The sequence below is a fragment of the Pecten maximus genome, chromosome 13 (assembly GCF_902652985.1).
Source record: "Pecten maximus chromosome 13, xPecMax1.1, whole genome shotgun sequence".
Lineage (NCBI taxonomy): Eukaryota > Metazoa > Mollusca > Bivalvia > Pectinida > Pectinidae > Pecten > Pecten maximus.
This window is the reverse complement of record NC_047027.1, coordinates 39,227,132-39,243,914: the sequence shown is the minus strand read 5'-3', so window position 1 is coordinate 39,243,914 and position 16,783 is coordinate 39,227,132. Positions and strand designations below refer to the sequence as shown.

Here is a 16,783-nt window from a genome sequence, read left to right as displayed (position 1 = left end):
AGTCCTTGCGGAGGGATAATTGTGCATTTTGTTGAAGAGGATAGTATTTAGCGATTTGATTTTTATCAGTGTCGGGCGCTGTAACACAGCTGATCGTAGATATAGGCTCATTTTGATCACACATTGTCGTTCATGGCACACGCGCTCTCGAGCTGTTAACTGTAGTTTCAAATCAGGATTATTGTATAAAAGTTTTTCATCAAATAATATTATTGATGTAAGTTCAAGATCAATGAGCCTGTTAATTAATCAATTAGTAAGAATAATTAATCAGTAGTATTTTGCAATTGGCGTCTCAGTTGTTGGTTTCCTCATTTGTTGTGGGATGTAAAAAAAACTTGATATATTTTTATTGCTTATGATGTTCTACATATTTCAGTCTTAGAAGCGATTTTAGAATTATTTTATACGTATGATACGTAAGGTTGTTTGCTTTTGTTTTGCAATATCGGCATTCAAACAAATTAATCAAGAGTTTTATATTTTTCATTAGTTGGAAGAAAAAATTAATGTGTCATACCACACCTAATTTCAGTCGTATGGTTACCTTGACAACATGAATTTGACACCGTTCAGCTCGGAGGGACACCCCACCCCACGTCATACCTCATTTTTCATCGAAGACATTTTACTTCACAAGCCAAAACAGTTATGTCGGGACGTGAGCTCCCTTTCAGCGTTAGTGCGCCACCCGGGTCTCTCAGAGTACGGATATCCATGCCTAGGGGGCGCTCATGTAATCTACCCACACCAGTTTTTTCAACATGCCCAAGGATTCATGCCGAAGCATTCCGAACATCCGTTTTTAGTCCCGACTTCAGGTAAGTTGTTATATGACTTTTTTCAAGTTTGAATTAATCAAAAATTGAACTATAAATCTTTTTATTCTTATACTTAAAATGACACGACTTTTCTATATAGAGTCAAACACATTTTCAGTATAAAATACGGAAATATTAAATAAATTTTCTTCTGGTACAACACTATATCATATTCTATATTCATGATAGTCAAAAAGTCTTACCTTAATCGCATTGCTTTTACGAAGCATGAATCGTTCAGATGAAATGGCTATAAATTCTTTACAAGGACACTGATGTCGATAAATTCTTTACAAGGACACTGATCGTCGGTAAATTCTTTACAAGGACACTGATCGTCGGTATGGTGTGTACCACAGATGGTGTTGACACTTATAAGGGAAACTTCAAAGACACCATTGTTTTTATTGTATCATTGATTTTTATATAAACAAATTTTTGTTGCAATAATAAAGAAAGTTGATTGAGTCCAAGATACATGTTATAAAAAAGCTCTTAACGTGATTAAATAAACTAACTGAAATAACATTGAAAATGAAAATCTTAACGTGATGAAATAAAATAACTTAAATAACAATGAAAATCTTAACGTGATTAAGTTAACTAACTGAAATAACAATGAAAATCTTAACGTGATGAAATAAAATAACTTAAATAACAATGACAATCATAACGTGATTAAATAAACTAACTTAAATAACAATGAAAATCTTAACGTGATTAAGTTAACTAACTGAAATAACATTGAAAATGAAAATCTTAATGTGATGAAATAAAATAACTGGATAAACAAAATAAATAAAATAAAAATAAAAATCTTAATGTGATTAAACTAACTAACTGGAATAACGATAACAATACTATTCTTAACCTGACTAATTAAACCAGCTAGAAAAACAATAATAATACAAACCTTAACGTGATAAGATAAACTTACTAGAATAACAATAATAATTCAAATCTTAACGTGGTAAGATAAACTAACTAAAATAACAATAATAATTCAAATCTTAACGTGGTAAGATAAACTAACTTGATTAAAGTTACTGGAAAAAAACAATTTATAACATTAAAAAGAATCTTAACGTGATTGAATTGACTTATTTGAACAACAACAACAATAGTAATAGGAATGGTAATTATAATAATAAAGATCTTTCGCTGGAGTTTCTATATCAATTTTCAATTATAATTTCCTTATTGTAACTCTTATTTCTTATATCTTAACATATTAACATATCCGGTAGTTAAAAGTAGTGATAGATTTTTGATAAGAAATAGATTTACTTATTTGGATGATGTTATGGGGAAATATAGAAAAGATATTCCGGGACTGATTTCCCGGAAGAGTCCTGCAGTCTGTTTGAATATCAATACTGTACTATAGGCATATTGTAAAACTATTTCATAATATGAAAATGGTACAAATATTTGAAAAGGGAACAAACAAGTAACAAACAATTAGGTAACGTTTTAATACCACACTTTCTCTGGTACGGCACAGTCATTTATTTTTATACTCCGTAACTGGAATATTATCCGTTATCGTATATATTTCTTCAAGGAAATATACAACCAATTACAAACAATTTGTTATCACATTTTTATACAGCACAGCGACCAACTAAAGCACAGTGTTTTTATATTATTATCTAACAGAACTGGAAAGGGAAAAACCCCAATAATGGAAGTAATTCAAAAACCTCCTTCAAATATGATCAGTACAATAAAAATCTTACAGAGATCCGGGGTAATTATATACTGTGTAGGAAAAACACGGTCCGTACCATTCAATCTTAATATCAAATGTTTTTAATTGAAGGTCCCTTAAAGGCTGGTAGATCTAGTGTAGTGGATACGACCTGTTATTTATCACTTAATGAGAAAAGCAATGATATAGATATTCAATTCTTAATTAGTCTGGAGAGTTACATCTCATCGACATGATACAATTACAAGAATACAAGAAAATATTACAAGTCAGCTCGGGTAGAGCAATGGACTGGCATATGACATTATAGCATGCACATGTTTGTATATGTATATATATATGACTCAATAAGGAAATGAATAGTATGGATCAAACTACTAGTTACTAGAAGCCAACAGAGTAGAACGTAGTAAAGATGCGCTGTATAAAAACTTGCCCAGATTACTTAATTTTTTAACATTACCCGTTGAAAGTAAACTTATTAACTTATAGACAGAGGGGTTAACCCGATGATAAGGCTTTATATATTTTATTCTGAGACTGTTAAAGGAGGGACATTTTAAAATGAAATGGTATTCATCTTCTACGTCATTTCTACAGAAAAGACAAAATTTTAAATTGTGAGGAATTTTTCTGTGCCGTCCAGTGTCAATTAACAGGTTATGTGAAGACAAACGTATTTTGACAATTGCCTTTTTTTATTTAACCGGAAAAGGCTTACTTAAGTAAGGTTGCAGACATACATAGTCAACAAAATGTTTAGATAATATGTTAGACTAATGATGTTTAATGAGAACAAAGGTCTCTGACAAACGGTAATTACAATGTAAAGGTCTCTGACAAACGGTAATTACAATTGATTTAAAACAACAGTAGAGCGTTGTATCTTTTTATACCAAAAGTTGCAAACGAAACGTTTCTTTTTTTTTACCTTTATTTAATTGGAAGTGAATACATCAGTACTTGTGTTTTGTATGTAACTTGCTGTCTTATAGATGATCGCTGTTTTTTTTTTTCATTTGTTGTAGTTAATTAGATATATATCTATAAGTAGTACGCCATTTTATAATATATGTGACAGGCAGTGTATAGACAGTCGGCGCTGTAATATCTTTAATGTATAAGTACGGTTGTATTGGTATTTGAAAAAAATCCGTTTAATGTTAAGTTTGCGTTATTTTCGTCTTTGTATTTTATTCGGCTGCTGTTTTTAATATTAGAAGGATTACTTTGATATAATTTGTATATTGATACATATTTGATTACGGTAAATGCTTTACCTTTATTATTATTATTTCTTTATTTCCTCCAAGATGTGAAGAGTATACAGAAATAATTTACAAATTAGAACAAAATTCATTCACGCTCATTATCACCTCTCGCATAAGGATTCACGCGTTACACAATAAACTACAGATATAATATTGATTACATGACAAAATCTACCACAGATCATTATCTTAGACCGATATCTAACATCCGTTTATTGTCTCATCAGCTACTTATAAACGATGGGAGATATCCTAATGTCTCCTGAGAGTGTATAGTATGTACTTATTTTAACCAGAAGTCGGTAGGAGATGAGTTCCATTTCATTCTCATTTGTCCAATATGTTTAAGAGTTCACGAAAAAAATATATTAGAATTCACCACCATCATAGAAACGTGTTAATATTTAAACATATTATAGTATAGACGGGATTTGTAACTAGGGTATACATACTTACAATCAAGTTAATCATTACGTTTATTTTATCACGCCTAATGGGTAGCCGTTCTGTCCGTTACTTCCTGTCCATGATTATGTCCGCTATATTGTTCTGTTCACGATTACTCTTTCGAGGTTTGTTTCACAGCCATTTCTAACAATATCATTTACATATTCAGTATCCATCTTCTTTTTATATCCACGTAAGTTTACAACTGTCCGTCAACTAATTAATTTATAAATATTACTCAATATAATTGTCGAAAATACTTTACTTAAACATCATATATATGTCCAGATATTTTTTATATTGTACATTGATACAATTGTAATTACTTATTGACCTCAAGACATTAATTCAATAAACATGACGTCACATGAGGCCCTACTAAAGGAGAAGATAACGACCCCCTCCTTACCCCTCTCCCTCCCTATAACGTCATTTCTGGTAAAAGTAACTAAACATTTTATGAGATATAGCACTCACCAGTCTCGTACTTCCTGTCTATTTTAAGGAATATTCACACTCAGATTTTGAAGTACAAGAGAAATAATATTTGCACCAATCAAGTGATGAAGGTGATCGCCTTTTGAACAACTGGGCCCAAATGATTCACACTTCATTCTTTACACATTGTGGCGTAACGAATAGTATTCATCATATCAACTCATTTAGAAAGATTACGTGTAAATACTGGTTAGTTATCTTAAATGAAATAATGCATTGCCGAGAACCGCATTATGTTTTTAAACTCAACACATTTTACATTAATTACTTAATCAATTAATTGTCAGTCAGTAGTTCATGAAAATACATTGTAGACAATGCTCTGATTTACCAATAAAAACTAAAATTTGACATTGGTTAAAGATATTTTTCTACCAAAATACCATATAAATAACAATTATATTTCTTAAGTAATTTTTAGGGACGGTCACTGGTACGACCTACCGTTCAAATATGACGCAATTCTGATTTGAATGCACACATGGTTGTTGTTATAGGGATTGAACGATGTCTTTATTGCGTTTACGGTGGTATGGACGAAATGGGATATAGACATATTTTATAGAGCGAGTTAAACATATTTTTCATCAGTAGACCTGTTTTAGGAATTAACAATCGATTACATGCTGTTCCACATAAGGTATCATTTGAGCCGTATAATTACCGGGGGTTTGCCGATATGAAGCATATTTATTTGGTCGAAATTGGCCATAAACAGTTCATTTTGGTCGTTTGGAAATCCTTATGAACAGTGTAGCATCTTCAAAACACTGAACATATTTTCTGGTATTTATAATCAAACAAAATCATTTAACATGATGAAATTAGGTAGTAATTACGTAATGACCTGATATGTAAGGTTTTGGAATTTGACTATGAATGTCGTTTTAATAAACGTCCATTTTAATCTATACATATTTGTTAAGTTTGTTATTGACAAATGAATAAACTGGCAGTGTGACTGATGTTGTAAGAAACAAACATCTGAACATAAATCGAATTTTCAACCATAGAAAATTAGTAAAACAGGAGGAAATATCAGTAAAATAATGCTTTTATTCAAGAGACACACCAGATTAATAGTCTGGTCAATCAATGTAGGCCATTGTTTAATAGGTAGACGGCGTCTGAAAGGATAGAAAAGTTCACCCAATATTACATTAACATCTATCGATTGATTGTACAAAACACATATTGTCATTTCTACGAGAGTCATCCACATACTGTGTTCTCAGTGTCTAAAATGTAGTATACATGTATAAATAATCGTTGTTTACAGTAATTCATACAGGTTATTTATTACTGATCAACAAATTGTAACTTCTATATAATTCACGCTTATCTTCACTATTTATACATATATATTATTCACATCTCTCTCTTCTTCAGCTTAGTAATCTCTGACTGCATTAAAATTAGTGTAAAGCAGTAAAAAACGTTAACGTAAAATATATTAAACAAAAATGTTGAGTTGTTTCTTTTAATTTTGTAAACAATACTGGTGTATTTACGTAGATCCACTGTAACTATATTATCTTAGCAATCACGACTGCTGTAGTTACCGACAATGTCGCTACACAACTCGACTTTTATTTTCTTCATACGGTATTTCAACGATTTGTTTATGTATTGAACGGTGTTTTTTTTTTGCGTTTACGGTGGTATGAACGTAATGGGATACAGACATATTCAATATACAGCGCTACCGCCGTAAACGCAATAACACCTACAATCCCTATAGTTATATATATATAGGTAGTTTCTTTATCTAGAATAACACTGAATATTAATTAATATACATGAGATGGTATTTAATAGTGCACCGACCGCAGCATACATTGACCATGATAAATATACACATATATATGATAAATATACAAATTATATATGATAAATATACACATATATATGATAAATATACAAATTATATATGATAAATATACACATACATGTATATGTGATAAATATACAAATTATATATGATAAATATACAAATTATATATGATAAATATACAAATTATATATGATAAATATACACATATATGTGATAAATATACAAATTATATATGATAAATATACAAATTATATATGATAAATATACAAATTATATATGATAAATATACAAATTATATATGATAAATATACAAATTATATATGATAAATATACAAATTATATATGATAGATATACAAATTATATATGATAAATAGACAAATTATATATGATAAATATACACATATGTACTTTACTGGGCTCTTCAGAAAAAATGGAAGGAGAAAGAAGAATGAAGTGTTAGGACGACAAATATAACAATGATTTAAACAAGAGGGTACTTAATTGTCTTTATAACCGAGTGTTGATTTTTATAAATTCATAATCAGCTAAATCATCAAAATGGTTTGAATAAAATATGTTATTTGTAATTATCAATGCCTTAAGTTATGTTTGAATTAGTATGACGTCACTGTCCACGGACATTGGAATGTCACCATGCGACTGAGATGCTCGATAGCCAACGTGAAGATGCTGTTGACAACGTAGGGCTGCTTCCTTTTGTTTTCATTTTCCATTGTCTCCTGAGCATGATCACGAAAATTCCCACTAATTCGATAATGAGATTGTCAAAATTATAACCTGAATAATGAAATGTAAATTTTGACGAATACACAATAACTGACTTTGATATAATTAATAATTATCAATATTGTGATCACTGTTGAGACTGCATGCAGGGCTCCGCCCAATGGTGTTTACAAACTACCGTGATTGACCACATAATTACACGCATGCACGTGGCGGGGAGCTCGCGCGACATAATTGTCAGTAATGATAACAGAGTGGCGTGATTAGCTTCCGTTAATACCGTGAATAACTAGTTTGTTTAATGCTGATTTGTCAGGTTATCAAAATAATTATATCTGGAGTGTCTTGTATTTAATCTGTAGATCCCCTTGACAGTTTTACATGCCGATTTCGCCCCTTTCATCAGCGAGGCGGGATTTCGGGGGAATTAGAACATTGATTCTTCTTGCTGTTTTTACAAGTCAATTCAGCCCCTTTCATCAGCTAGCTGGGATTAAAAGAGGGCAATCTTCGATCCCGACGTCTGACTCTTACTAGCGACCAGACTTCCTAAGCGCACTTGACGTGACGCTACATGTGATGGTCAGACAATGTGGTTATAGTCACTCACCGTATATCAGTCATTTCATCGGGACTGTATTCATACAAACGTTTCAATCACCTACAGACAAAGCTAAAAAAAAATGTAACAATCACCTACAGACGAAGCTAAAAAAAATGTAACAATCACCTACAGACGAAGCTAAAAAAAATGTAACAATCACCTACAGACAAAGCTAAAAAAAAATGTAACAATCACCTACAGACAAAGCTAAAAAAAAAATGTAACAATCACCTACAGACGAAGTTAAAAAATGTAACAATCACCTACAGACAAAGCTAAAAAAAATGTAACAATCACCTACAGACGAAGCTAAAAAAAAATGTAACAATCACCTACAGACGAAGCTAAAAAAAATGTAACAATCACCTACAGACGAAGCTAAAAAAATGTAACAATCACTTACAGACGAAGTTAAAATAATGTAACAATCACCTACAGACGAAGCTAAAAAAAATTAACACCAACAAATGGCGCCCTAATTATAGAAATATTTGTAATTAACACCAACGAAAGGCACCCTAGATGTATGAAATATATCTAATTAACAACAAATGGTGCCCTAGTTAAAAAATATATCTAATAAACACCAACAAATGGCGCCCTAGATTTATCTATTTGTTACCAACTAATTGAAAATAATACCGGCGATGTAATGACGGTCGTTGATAAGTATGTAACTTTTATTTGTATATTCATTTATTTGTTCCTGGAAATGTAGTACCTGTATTAATTTATCAAAGTAAAATAATATAACATTCCGATTAGTTCCTAGTTTAGGGGCGGGCCTTGGTAGGTTCCGCCTGTCCTTATTGACGAGTTATCTCCCTTCCCCTTCAGTAGAACACTACATGGACAAAGGTGCCTAGGAAGTTTAAACACCGTAGCCATTATAACAATTCTATTATTTATCCTACAGGTAGGAGGTTCTCTTTTAGAATCAGCTCCAAAACGTAAAAAAAATTGATTATAATAATCCTATCAATATTTTCACTCCGGAGATATAATCTCTTATCCCACAAAAAGAAGAAGAGAACAAATTACTTTGGTGTTTGAAATCAATCACGATTGTTAAAATGTGTTTTATAGCACTCGGATTATATATTAGTATATCAACAGGAATGGCTCTTAATGCACGGACAGAAAATCTTGGGGTGGGGAAGAGGAGGGGTGACAGGGGGGGGGGGGGGGGGGGGGGGGGGGGGGGATGACAGGGGGGGGGGCTAAAGTAGGCGAGCAAACAAAACTATCTACGGTAAACTCACACTAAAAAAGAAGATACAGTGTATAACTTTGTCTCAGTGTGTATAACCTTGTCTCAGTGTGTATAACTTTGTCTCAGTGTGTATAACTTTGTCTCAGTGTGTATAACTTTATCTCAGTGTGTATAACTTTGTCTCAGTGTGTATAACTTTGTCTCAGTGTGTATAACTTTGTCTCAGTGTGTATAACTTTGTCTCAGTGTGTATAACTTTGGTCTCAGTGTGTATAACTTTGTCTCAGTGTGTATAACTTTGTCTCAGTGTGTATAACCTTGTCTCAGTGTGTATAACTTTGGTCTCAGTGTGTATAACCTTGTCTCAGTGTGTATAACTTTGTCTCGGTTTGTATAACTTTGTCTCAGTGTGTATAACTTTGGTCTCAGTTTGTATAACTTTGTCTCATTGTGTATAACTTTGTATCAGTGTGTATAACTTTGGTCTCAGTGTGTATAACTTTGTCTCAGTGTGTATAACTTTGGTCTCAGTGTGTATAACTTTGTCTCAGTGTGTATAACTTTGTCTCATTGTGTATAACTTTGTCTCAGTGTGTATAACTTTGTCTAAGTGTGTATTACTTTGTCTCAGTGTGTATAACTTTGTCTCAGTGTGTATAACTTTGTCTCAGTGTGTATAACTTTGTCTCAGTGTGTATAACTTTGTCACAGTGTGTATAACTTTGTCACAGTGTGTATAACTTTGTCTCAGTGTGTATAACCTTGTCTCAGTGTGTATAACTTTGTCTCAGTGTGTATAACTTTGTCTCAGTGTGTATAACTTTGTCTCAGTGTGTATAACTTTATCTCAGTGTGTATAACTTTGTCTCAGTTTGTATAACTTTGTCTCAGTTTGTATAACTTTGTCTCATTGTGTATAACTTTGTCTCAGTGTGTATAACTTTGGTCTCAGTGTGTATACCTTTGTCTCATTGTGTATAACTTTGTCTCAGTGTGTATAACTTTGTCTCAGCGTGTATAACTTTGTCTCAGTGTGTATAACTTTGGTCTCAGTGTGTATAACTTTGTCTCAGTGTGTATGACTTTGTCTCAGTGTGTATAACTTTGGTCTCAGTGTGTATAGCTTTGGTCTCAGTGTGTATAACTTTGGTCTCAGTGTGTATAACCTTGTCTCAGTGTGTATAACTTTGTCTCAGTGTGTATAACTTTGTCTCAGTGTGTATAACTTTGTCTATAACTTTGTCTCAGTGTGTATAACTTTGTCTCAGTGTGTATAACTTTGGTCTCAGTGTGTATAACTTTGTCTCAGTGTGTATAGTGTGTATAACTTTGTCTCAGTGTGTATAACTTTGTCTCAGTTTGTATAACTTTGTCTCAGTGTGTATAACTTTGTCTCAGTGTGTATAACTTTGTCTCAGTTTGTATAACTTTGTCTCAGTGTGTATAACTTTGTCTCAGTGTGTATAACTTTGTCTCATTGTGTATAACTTTGTCTCAGTGTGAATAACTTTGTCTCGGTTTGTATAACTTTGTCTCAGTGTGTATAACTTTGTCTCAGTGTGTATAACTTTGTCTCAGTGTGTATAACTTTGTCTCAGTTTGTATAACTTTGTCTCAGTGTGTATAACTTTGTCTCAGTGTGTATAACTTTGGTCTCAGTGTGTATAACTTTGTCTCAGTGTGTATAGTGTGTATAACTTTGTCTCAGTGTGTATAACTTTGTCTTAGTTTGTATAACTTTGTCTCAGTGTGTATAACTTTGTCTCAGTGTGTATAACTTTGTCTCAGTGTGTATAACTTTGTCTCAGTGTGTATAACTTTGTCTCAGTGTGTATAACTTTGTCTCAGTGTGTATAACTTTGTCTCATTGTGTATAACTTTGTCTCAGTGTGAATAACTTTGTCTCGGTTTGTATAACTTTGTCTCAGTGTGTATAACTTTGTCTCAGTGTGTATAACTTTGTCTCAGTGTGTATAACTTTGTCTCAGTTTGTATAACTTTGTCTCAGTGTGTATAACTTTGTCTCAGTGTGTATAACTTTGTCTCATTGTGTATAACTTTGTCTCAGTGTGTATAACTTTGTCTCAGTGTGCATAACTTTGTCTCAGTGTGTATAACCTTGTCTCAGTGTGTATAACTTTGGTCTCAGTGTGTATAACTTTGGTCTCAGTGTGTATAACTTTGGTCTCAGTTTGTATAACTTTGGTCTCAGTGTGTATAACTTTGTCTCAGTTTGTATAACTGTGTCTCAGCGTTATCTCTATTTTCGATCAAGTTTATCCTCATCTAATAAGTATGGATCCGTTTTTAACCTGTAGTATTGTTTGACTCTTGCTAATACAATTGTACATAAACATTTCTAGCCGTCAAGTCTGTCAAACAGGGCTGCCTAGTCTCCAATACATTAATATAATTATTTGTTGAAGTTTCCATGATCCGGTCTGTTCCATGGCACACATGGTGTTTTACTTCACACAGGATATCGTTATCACCAACAACACAACGTCGTTGGGACATGAACGGCACGTTTGAACAGTATCTTCTCGCGTTATCACTGAATCAACGAGACTTAAGCGTGTAATGATAAGACCCGAGATAATTCCGTTCTAAACACACACATTATCACAGGTTTCGTAATACATGACTCGTTGTACAGTGTTCGGTGGGTAATTCAGATACGGTCTCCATGCAGTTTTAGGACTTCCGGGACAATACTTGACACCGAGGCTGTGACGAAATGATAGCGAACACAATAGCCTAACAGTATTTATAAACGTACTGCCCGGTCGCTTACATCATTGAGATAAGACAATATATCACGTTGTAAGTGTCTGCTTAACTTTTTAGTATGTTGTTAATTAATGTATTATTGGAATATAATCTTGACACGCATAAAACACATCTGTGTGTATGTGGCATTGCCGATTGTTGTAAAGGGGAAACGTCTTGCCTCTTATGCCGAAATAGTGTCCCCTTATCATTACAAATTTAAAATGATGTCGCTTATATCATTACGATAAATAATGTATATAGAAACAGACAGTTAACTCTGCTATGTTGTTTCCTTATTGAAGCTTTGTAGGCTTGTATGTTAATCAAAGTAAATTTTGTATAACAGCAATTTTATCATGTTTTACACATCTATTCAATAAATGCAAATTATCTTGACCAGAAATAAGATTCCATCAGTCGTTCCGCGTTCTAGACCCTCCATTTTGATATATTAATTCAAACTTTAAGTTGATTTCTTACATTGATACAAATGTCTCTATTAAACCATCCGTTAGTGACACTATGACCATGTGCGATCGAGAGGTTTTCTCTGTGTAAATAGAGAAATAACTGTTTAGCTTTAGTTGAATTAAACCTACATTATCAAAACTTACCACAGCCTTCTTCACAAGAGGTGACAACGACATGAATAGCACCGGAGATACATTAACACACTATGATATCGATAAGACAGGTACCTGAGAGAAAAGATCATCAACTAAATACTTAATAATATGAAGACTTTGATTTAGGTTGAGGACGATCGATGGTTTTACGGACTTGGCCCGGAAAATATCGTTCAGGGAAGGTCGGTAAAACCATGGATTGCCCGAAATTAAGTATATATTTACTTAATTTTGTATGATTTATGCTAATTAAAAAAAAAAAAAAAAAAAACAAACAAACAAAACACAAAAAAAAATTACAAAAAAAGAAAAAACTAAGAAAGTTCCTTTAAAATACCTCATCACATCACCGGGAGGTCAATATAACGTTTCGCCTGGTTCGTGGAATTTTTATGAACCTCTGCTAAAACACATCTCAGCACACATGACATAGCTTCTATTTTTAGCAGAAGTTAATATAAGTATTGACTCCTCGGTGATGTCATGAGATATTTCCAAGTAAATAATTGATGTCATGTGATCTCATAAGGACCAATGAGTGATAGTGTTACATACCAATCATATAATAAAACAGCGTACAGTATGTGTTACAATTAAGTTTTAATGTTACAATATATTCAATGTTTCTTAGCCTGTGATGATACCGTAAAACATCGATACAGTGCAGACAATCTGAAATCTAAACGTTTCCTATTTACAGCCGGATTCCCTCTGAACCCTCTCTTCCAACACGACAGTCCGGGGAAACACAGTCACTGTCGACGGAGGAAAGCCCGCACAGTTTTCAGTGACCAACAGTTAAATGGATTGGAAAAGAGGTTCGAATCTCAACGCTATCTCTCAACTCCAGAAAGAGTGGAACTCGCCTCTCAGCTGAGCCTGTCTGAAACACAGGTACAGGGTCACATAATGGGATGTAATGTCATGGTTATCGTCGACTCCGTATAGACCTGTATACACGAACATGATGTGTGATTGGGAAATGGCGATAACTTTAATCAGAAGATAGGAAATGGAACAAATAGAAATGTTAACATGACCTAGTTCTCGGTTTTATATATTTTCCATTTATTTAACACATTTGAAATATTATGAAGATTCTCTTTTGTAACCTTAATCTCCATACACTCTGAAATAATTGTATGGTGTTTAATTACAGGACAACCTTATCGGTGTTATACTGTATTTTAATCAGATGTGTTTAAATCAAAACAAAATAAGAAATCGTTATTTTGTTTTAAAACATGACTATTTCTCATTTCAGGTTAAAACATGGTTTCAGAATAGAAGAATGAAACATAAAAAGTTACAGAAGAAAGGAGCTGATGGCGATGACGATGAAAATACAAACGATATGAACGACGAGTCAGACATTCCGGACAGCTTTTCGTCTAAACAAAACGACAACTCATCTTTGGATGGGATGTCGTCTCTATCAGTTGGAAGCTTAAATCCCAGTTACGTTCATGCGCAGTCTATTGCTTCCGATGTTACCCTTTACGACGATTCTGACAACGAGGCAGATGAGGAAATTGACGTTGTGGACTCTGACAGTGAAAAAATCCCGTGATGAGCTGTTATCGTTATATCGTCACTGTTATAACTGTCATCAGTATATATACAACATGATGTTTACACCGGATCCAGATGTCCCGGGGGTAATGATCACGTGACTATCATATCGATATGGTTTTAAAGCCGCATTTCATTCTCTCGATGAATTCCTGGATCCAATTTAGTTGTCTGAATGTTTATGTTCAGTAAGATGTTATTGCCGTTTACATTAAATGCTATTGTTTGTCCTTTTTGACAAAATGTTATAGAAGCTTTCACCAAAGACATGATACTAGTTGTATATCTGTTATAGACTACGCCGTAACGTTTAGATGTCCCATCGTCTATATAATGACAGGGGGAATACAGTTCGACGATCAAGCTACTAGCAGCTTACACCTTTTGTCGGGATTTTTCCGGTCAGGTTTTACTTTCAAATGACGTCATAAACGACATGACGTCACAATGTACCTGGGTTCACAAAACAAGTACTGAATACAAAGTAGTGCAATTTGTCTCAACATGCCAAACTAAAATTGTGTATTCTTGTTATGTGAACGCATGTCCATAATGACGCCACGTTATTTATGACGTCACGGAGTTGTCCTTTGAAAATAAACTTTACCTGAAGAGCTAAACAAAGGGTGAAAGCTGCTTGTAAGTTGGTCCTTGAACTTATTTGTTCCCCCCATTTCCACTCGACAAGAACACTGACGTTTTTCTAACTATATATATTTATGTGTGTGTTGTGCTGTTAATCTCAATAGGTGCTTTTTTTATTTATGTCTTTAGAGCTGATCACATGATCTGTTTGATAAATAGTTTTTTTGTCATTTTTCCTGTGAAGTTTACAAATCCTCATAACTTTTAAGACAGTTTTGAATTACTGTTCCTGTTTTGAACATCACATTTGTCTTTCTTGTCCAGTTTCCAAAACGTCTTCATATTTTATCCAAGTAAAGATATATCATAGCTGTCCAGTCACTACATCTTGTTACATTTTATCCAATTTACGACACATCATAGCTGCACCTTTCCAGTTTCCGAAATCTCTTCACATTTTATCCAATCTATGACATATTGTTGTAGTACGTGTCCGATTTCCGACACCTTTTCACAATTTATGTAATGTTCGTTCATCCAAAGTTCATTTTGCCTGATTTAAACTAGACTAACCTAGGTTGACCGCAGTTATAATGTTATAAATATGGTAAACTAGGGATGTGTGGATGTGTGTAATTCGATGAGTGATTGATGAGTGATTGATAAATGATGACTGTAAATTATTTATAATTAAGACGGATTACCTTCAGTTGATATTATCAACGTCCTCGTTCATTTCCCACGTGAGATTTCCTTTGTTTGATAAGATTTGGTGTCAGACCTCACACAATTATACCGGATACACATACGTAGGAGAATATGTACATTTTTACTTAATGAATTCCCATAGAGTAAGACATTTGGTTGTCGCCCTACAGGTAAATAATCTTACATTATAAAAACAAACCAACAAATTACCTTTGGAATTCCGGTATTTTCTTTCACACCAGACATACGTGTACCTGGGATAACTAGTTACTAACCGTGACTATCTGTGTTACTTATGTTACGACACTAATATGATAAAATGGTTCGCCTGTAACATCCGGAAATCCTCCCACAACCACATCACATTACAGGACACCTTCTCCTACCAGGAGTACCAACATGTAGCTTACACATCATTAACGGTAACATCATGGCGCCCAGAGGTCGTACCTTTAACTGATTGTCGTTAGTGAGGTGTATGGTAGACCAGTAGCCAAACCAGGCGTAGTCGCAAAGCGCATGCGTATGCCTTCTGGATTTGTGTTTGAGATACATTTGTAATTTGTTTAATTCAGTTTCATGGAAGATCTCTAATAATAATGAACGACGAAAACCTTATTTAAAGTAACAGGTTTTTAACACATGATGTAAACAGTTGTAAGTTTTTATAGTTTATCCGTGTACGTCTTAGCTTTACTCTATACACAATGTCTCCAAGTTGTCATCATCACCTGAGAAATGTTACAGATTGTCACACCGAGAAATCAAACCCAAATCACACAAACAGGTAATATATCAGTTGTCCTGGCACATGTTTACTTATTACTACTGTTTCCTTCTGCTTTAATCTGATCAACTTAACGCCGTCATGGCAAATGCGTCAAGAGAGACAATAAGAGAAATGACGTCGTGTTTTTATGATGACGTAGACGTCTCTACTCAAATCTCAGCTGTCCGACAGAGCGGACGAGACCGACAGAGCGGACGAGACCGACAGTTTGTAGCATCATCAATGTTATTAACCCACTTGTGATAACATCTATCTCTGGTTTATATACTGTATTTTATTAATTAGTCAGTTAGATCTACCTATCATGTAACTTAACGAGCGGAATGTTTATAAATGTGTTTCCTTCACGTTTTCACTACTTGGCCAACATGTCGGTGTATCAACTAATCAGTGCTAAATCTCTATATGTTTTATATTATGATGACGATATTGCTGTAATATGATTTAACATAATTCAACACTGTTCCTTGTAATATCATGACCTGTACCCACCAGTGTTGTGTAGACATTGTTAACTCACTGTAGCATGTTTGTACTCCCAGCTCTTCCAACACCTTGTCAGGAACTATTTATATGTGTGATA

At 33.6% G+C, this 16,783-nt stretch overlaps 1 protein-coding gene across 1 annotated transcript in view; it reads left to right on the top strand.

Annotated features, from left to right (window-relative positions):
- Positions 1-15,083, top strand: part of LOC117340996 (brain-specific homeobox protein homolog) — a 28,666-nt gene extending 13,583 nt beyond the window's left edge. The window contains exons 2-4 of the mRNA XM_033902791.1: positions 536-821; positions 13,246-13,439; positions 13,810-15,083. Of these exons, the coding sequence (XP_033758682.1) occupies positions 557-821; positions 13,246-13,439; positions 13,810-14,115 (765 nt within the window). The 5' untranslated portion in view covers positions 536-556 and the 3' untranslated portion in view covers positions 14,116-15,083. The remainder of the gene's footprint in view (positions 1-535; positions 822-13,245; positions 13,440-13,809) is intronic.
- Positions 15,084-16,783: the final 1,700 nt, after the last annotated feature.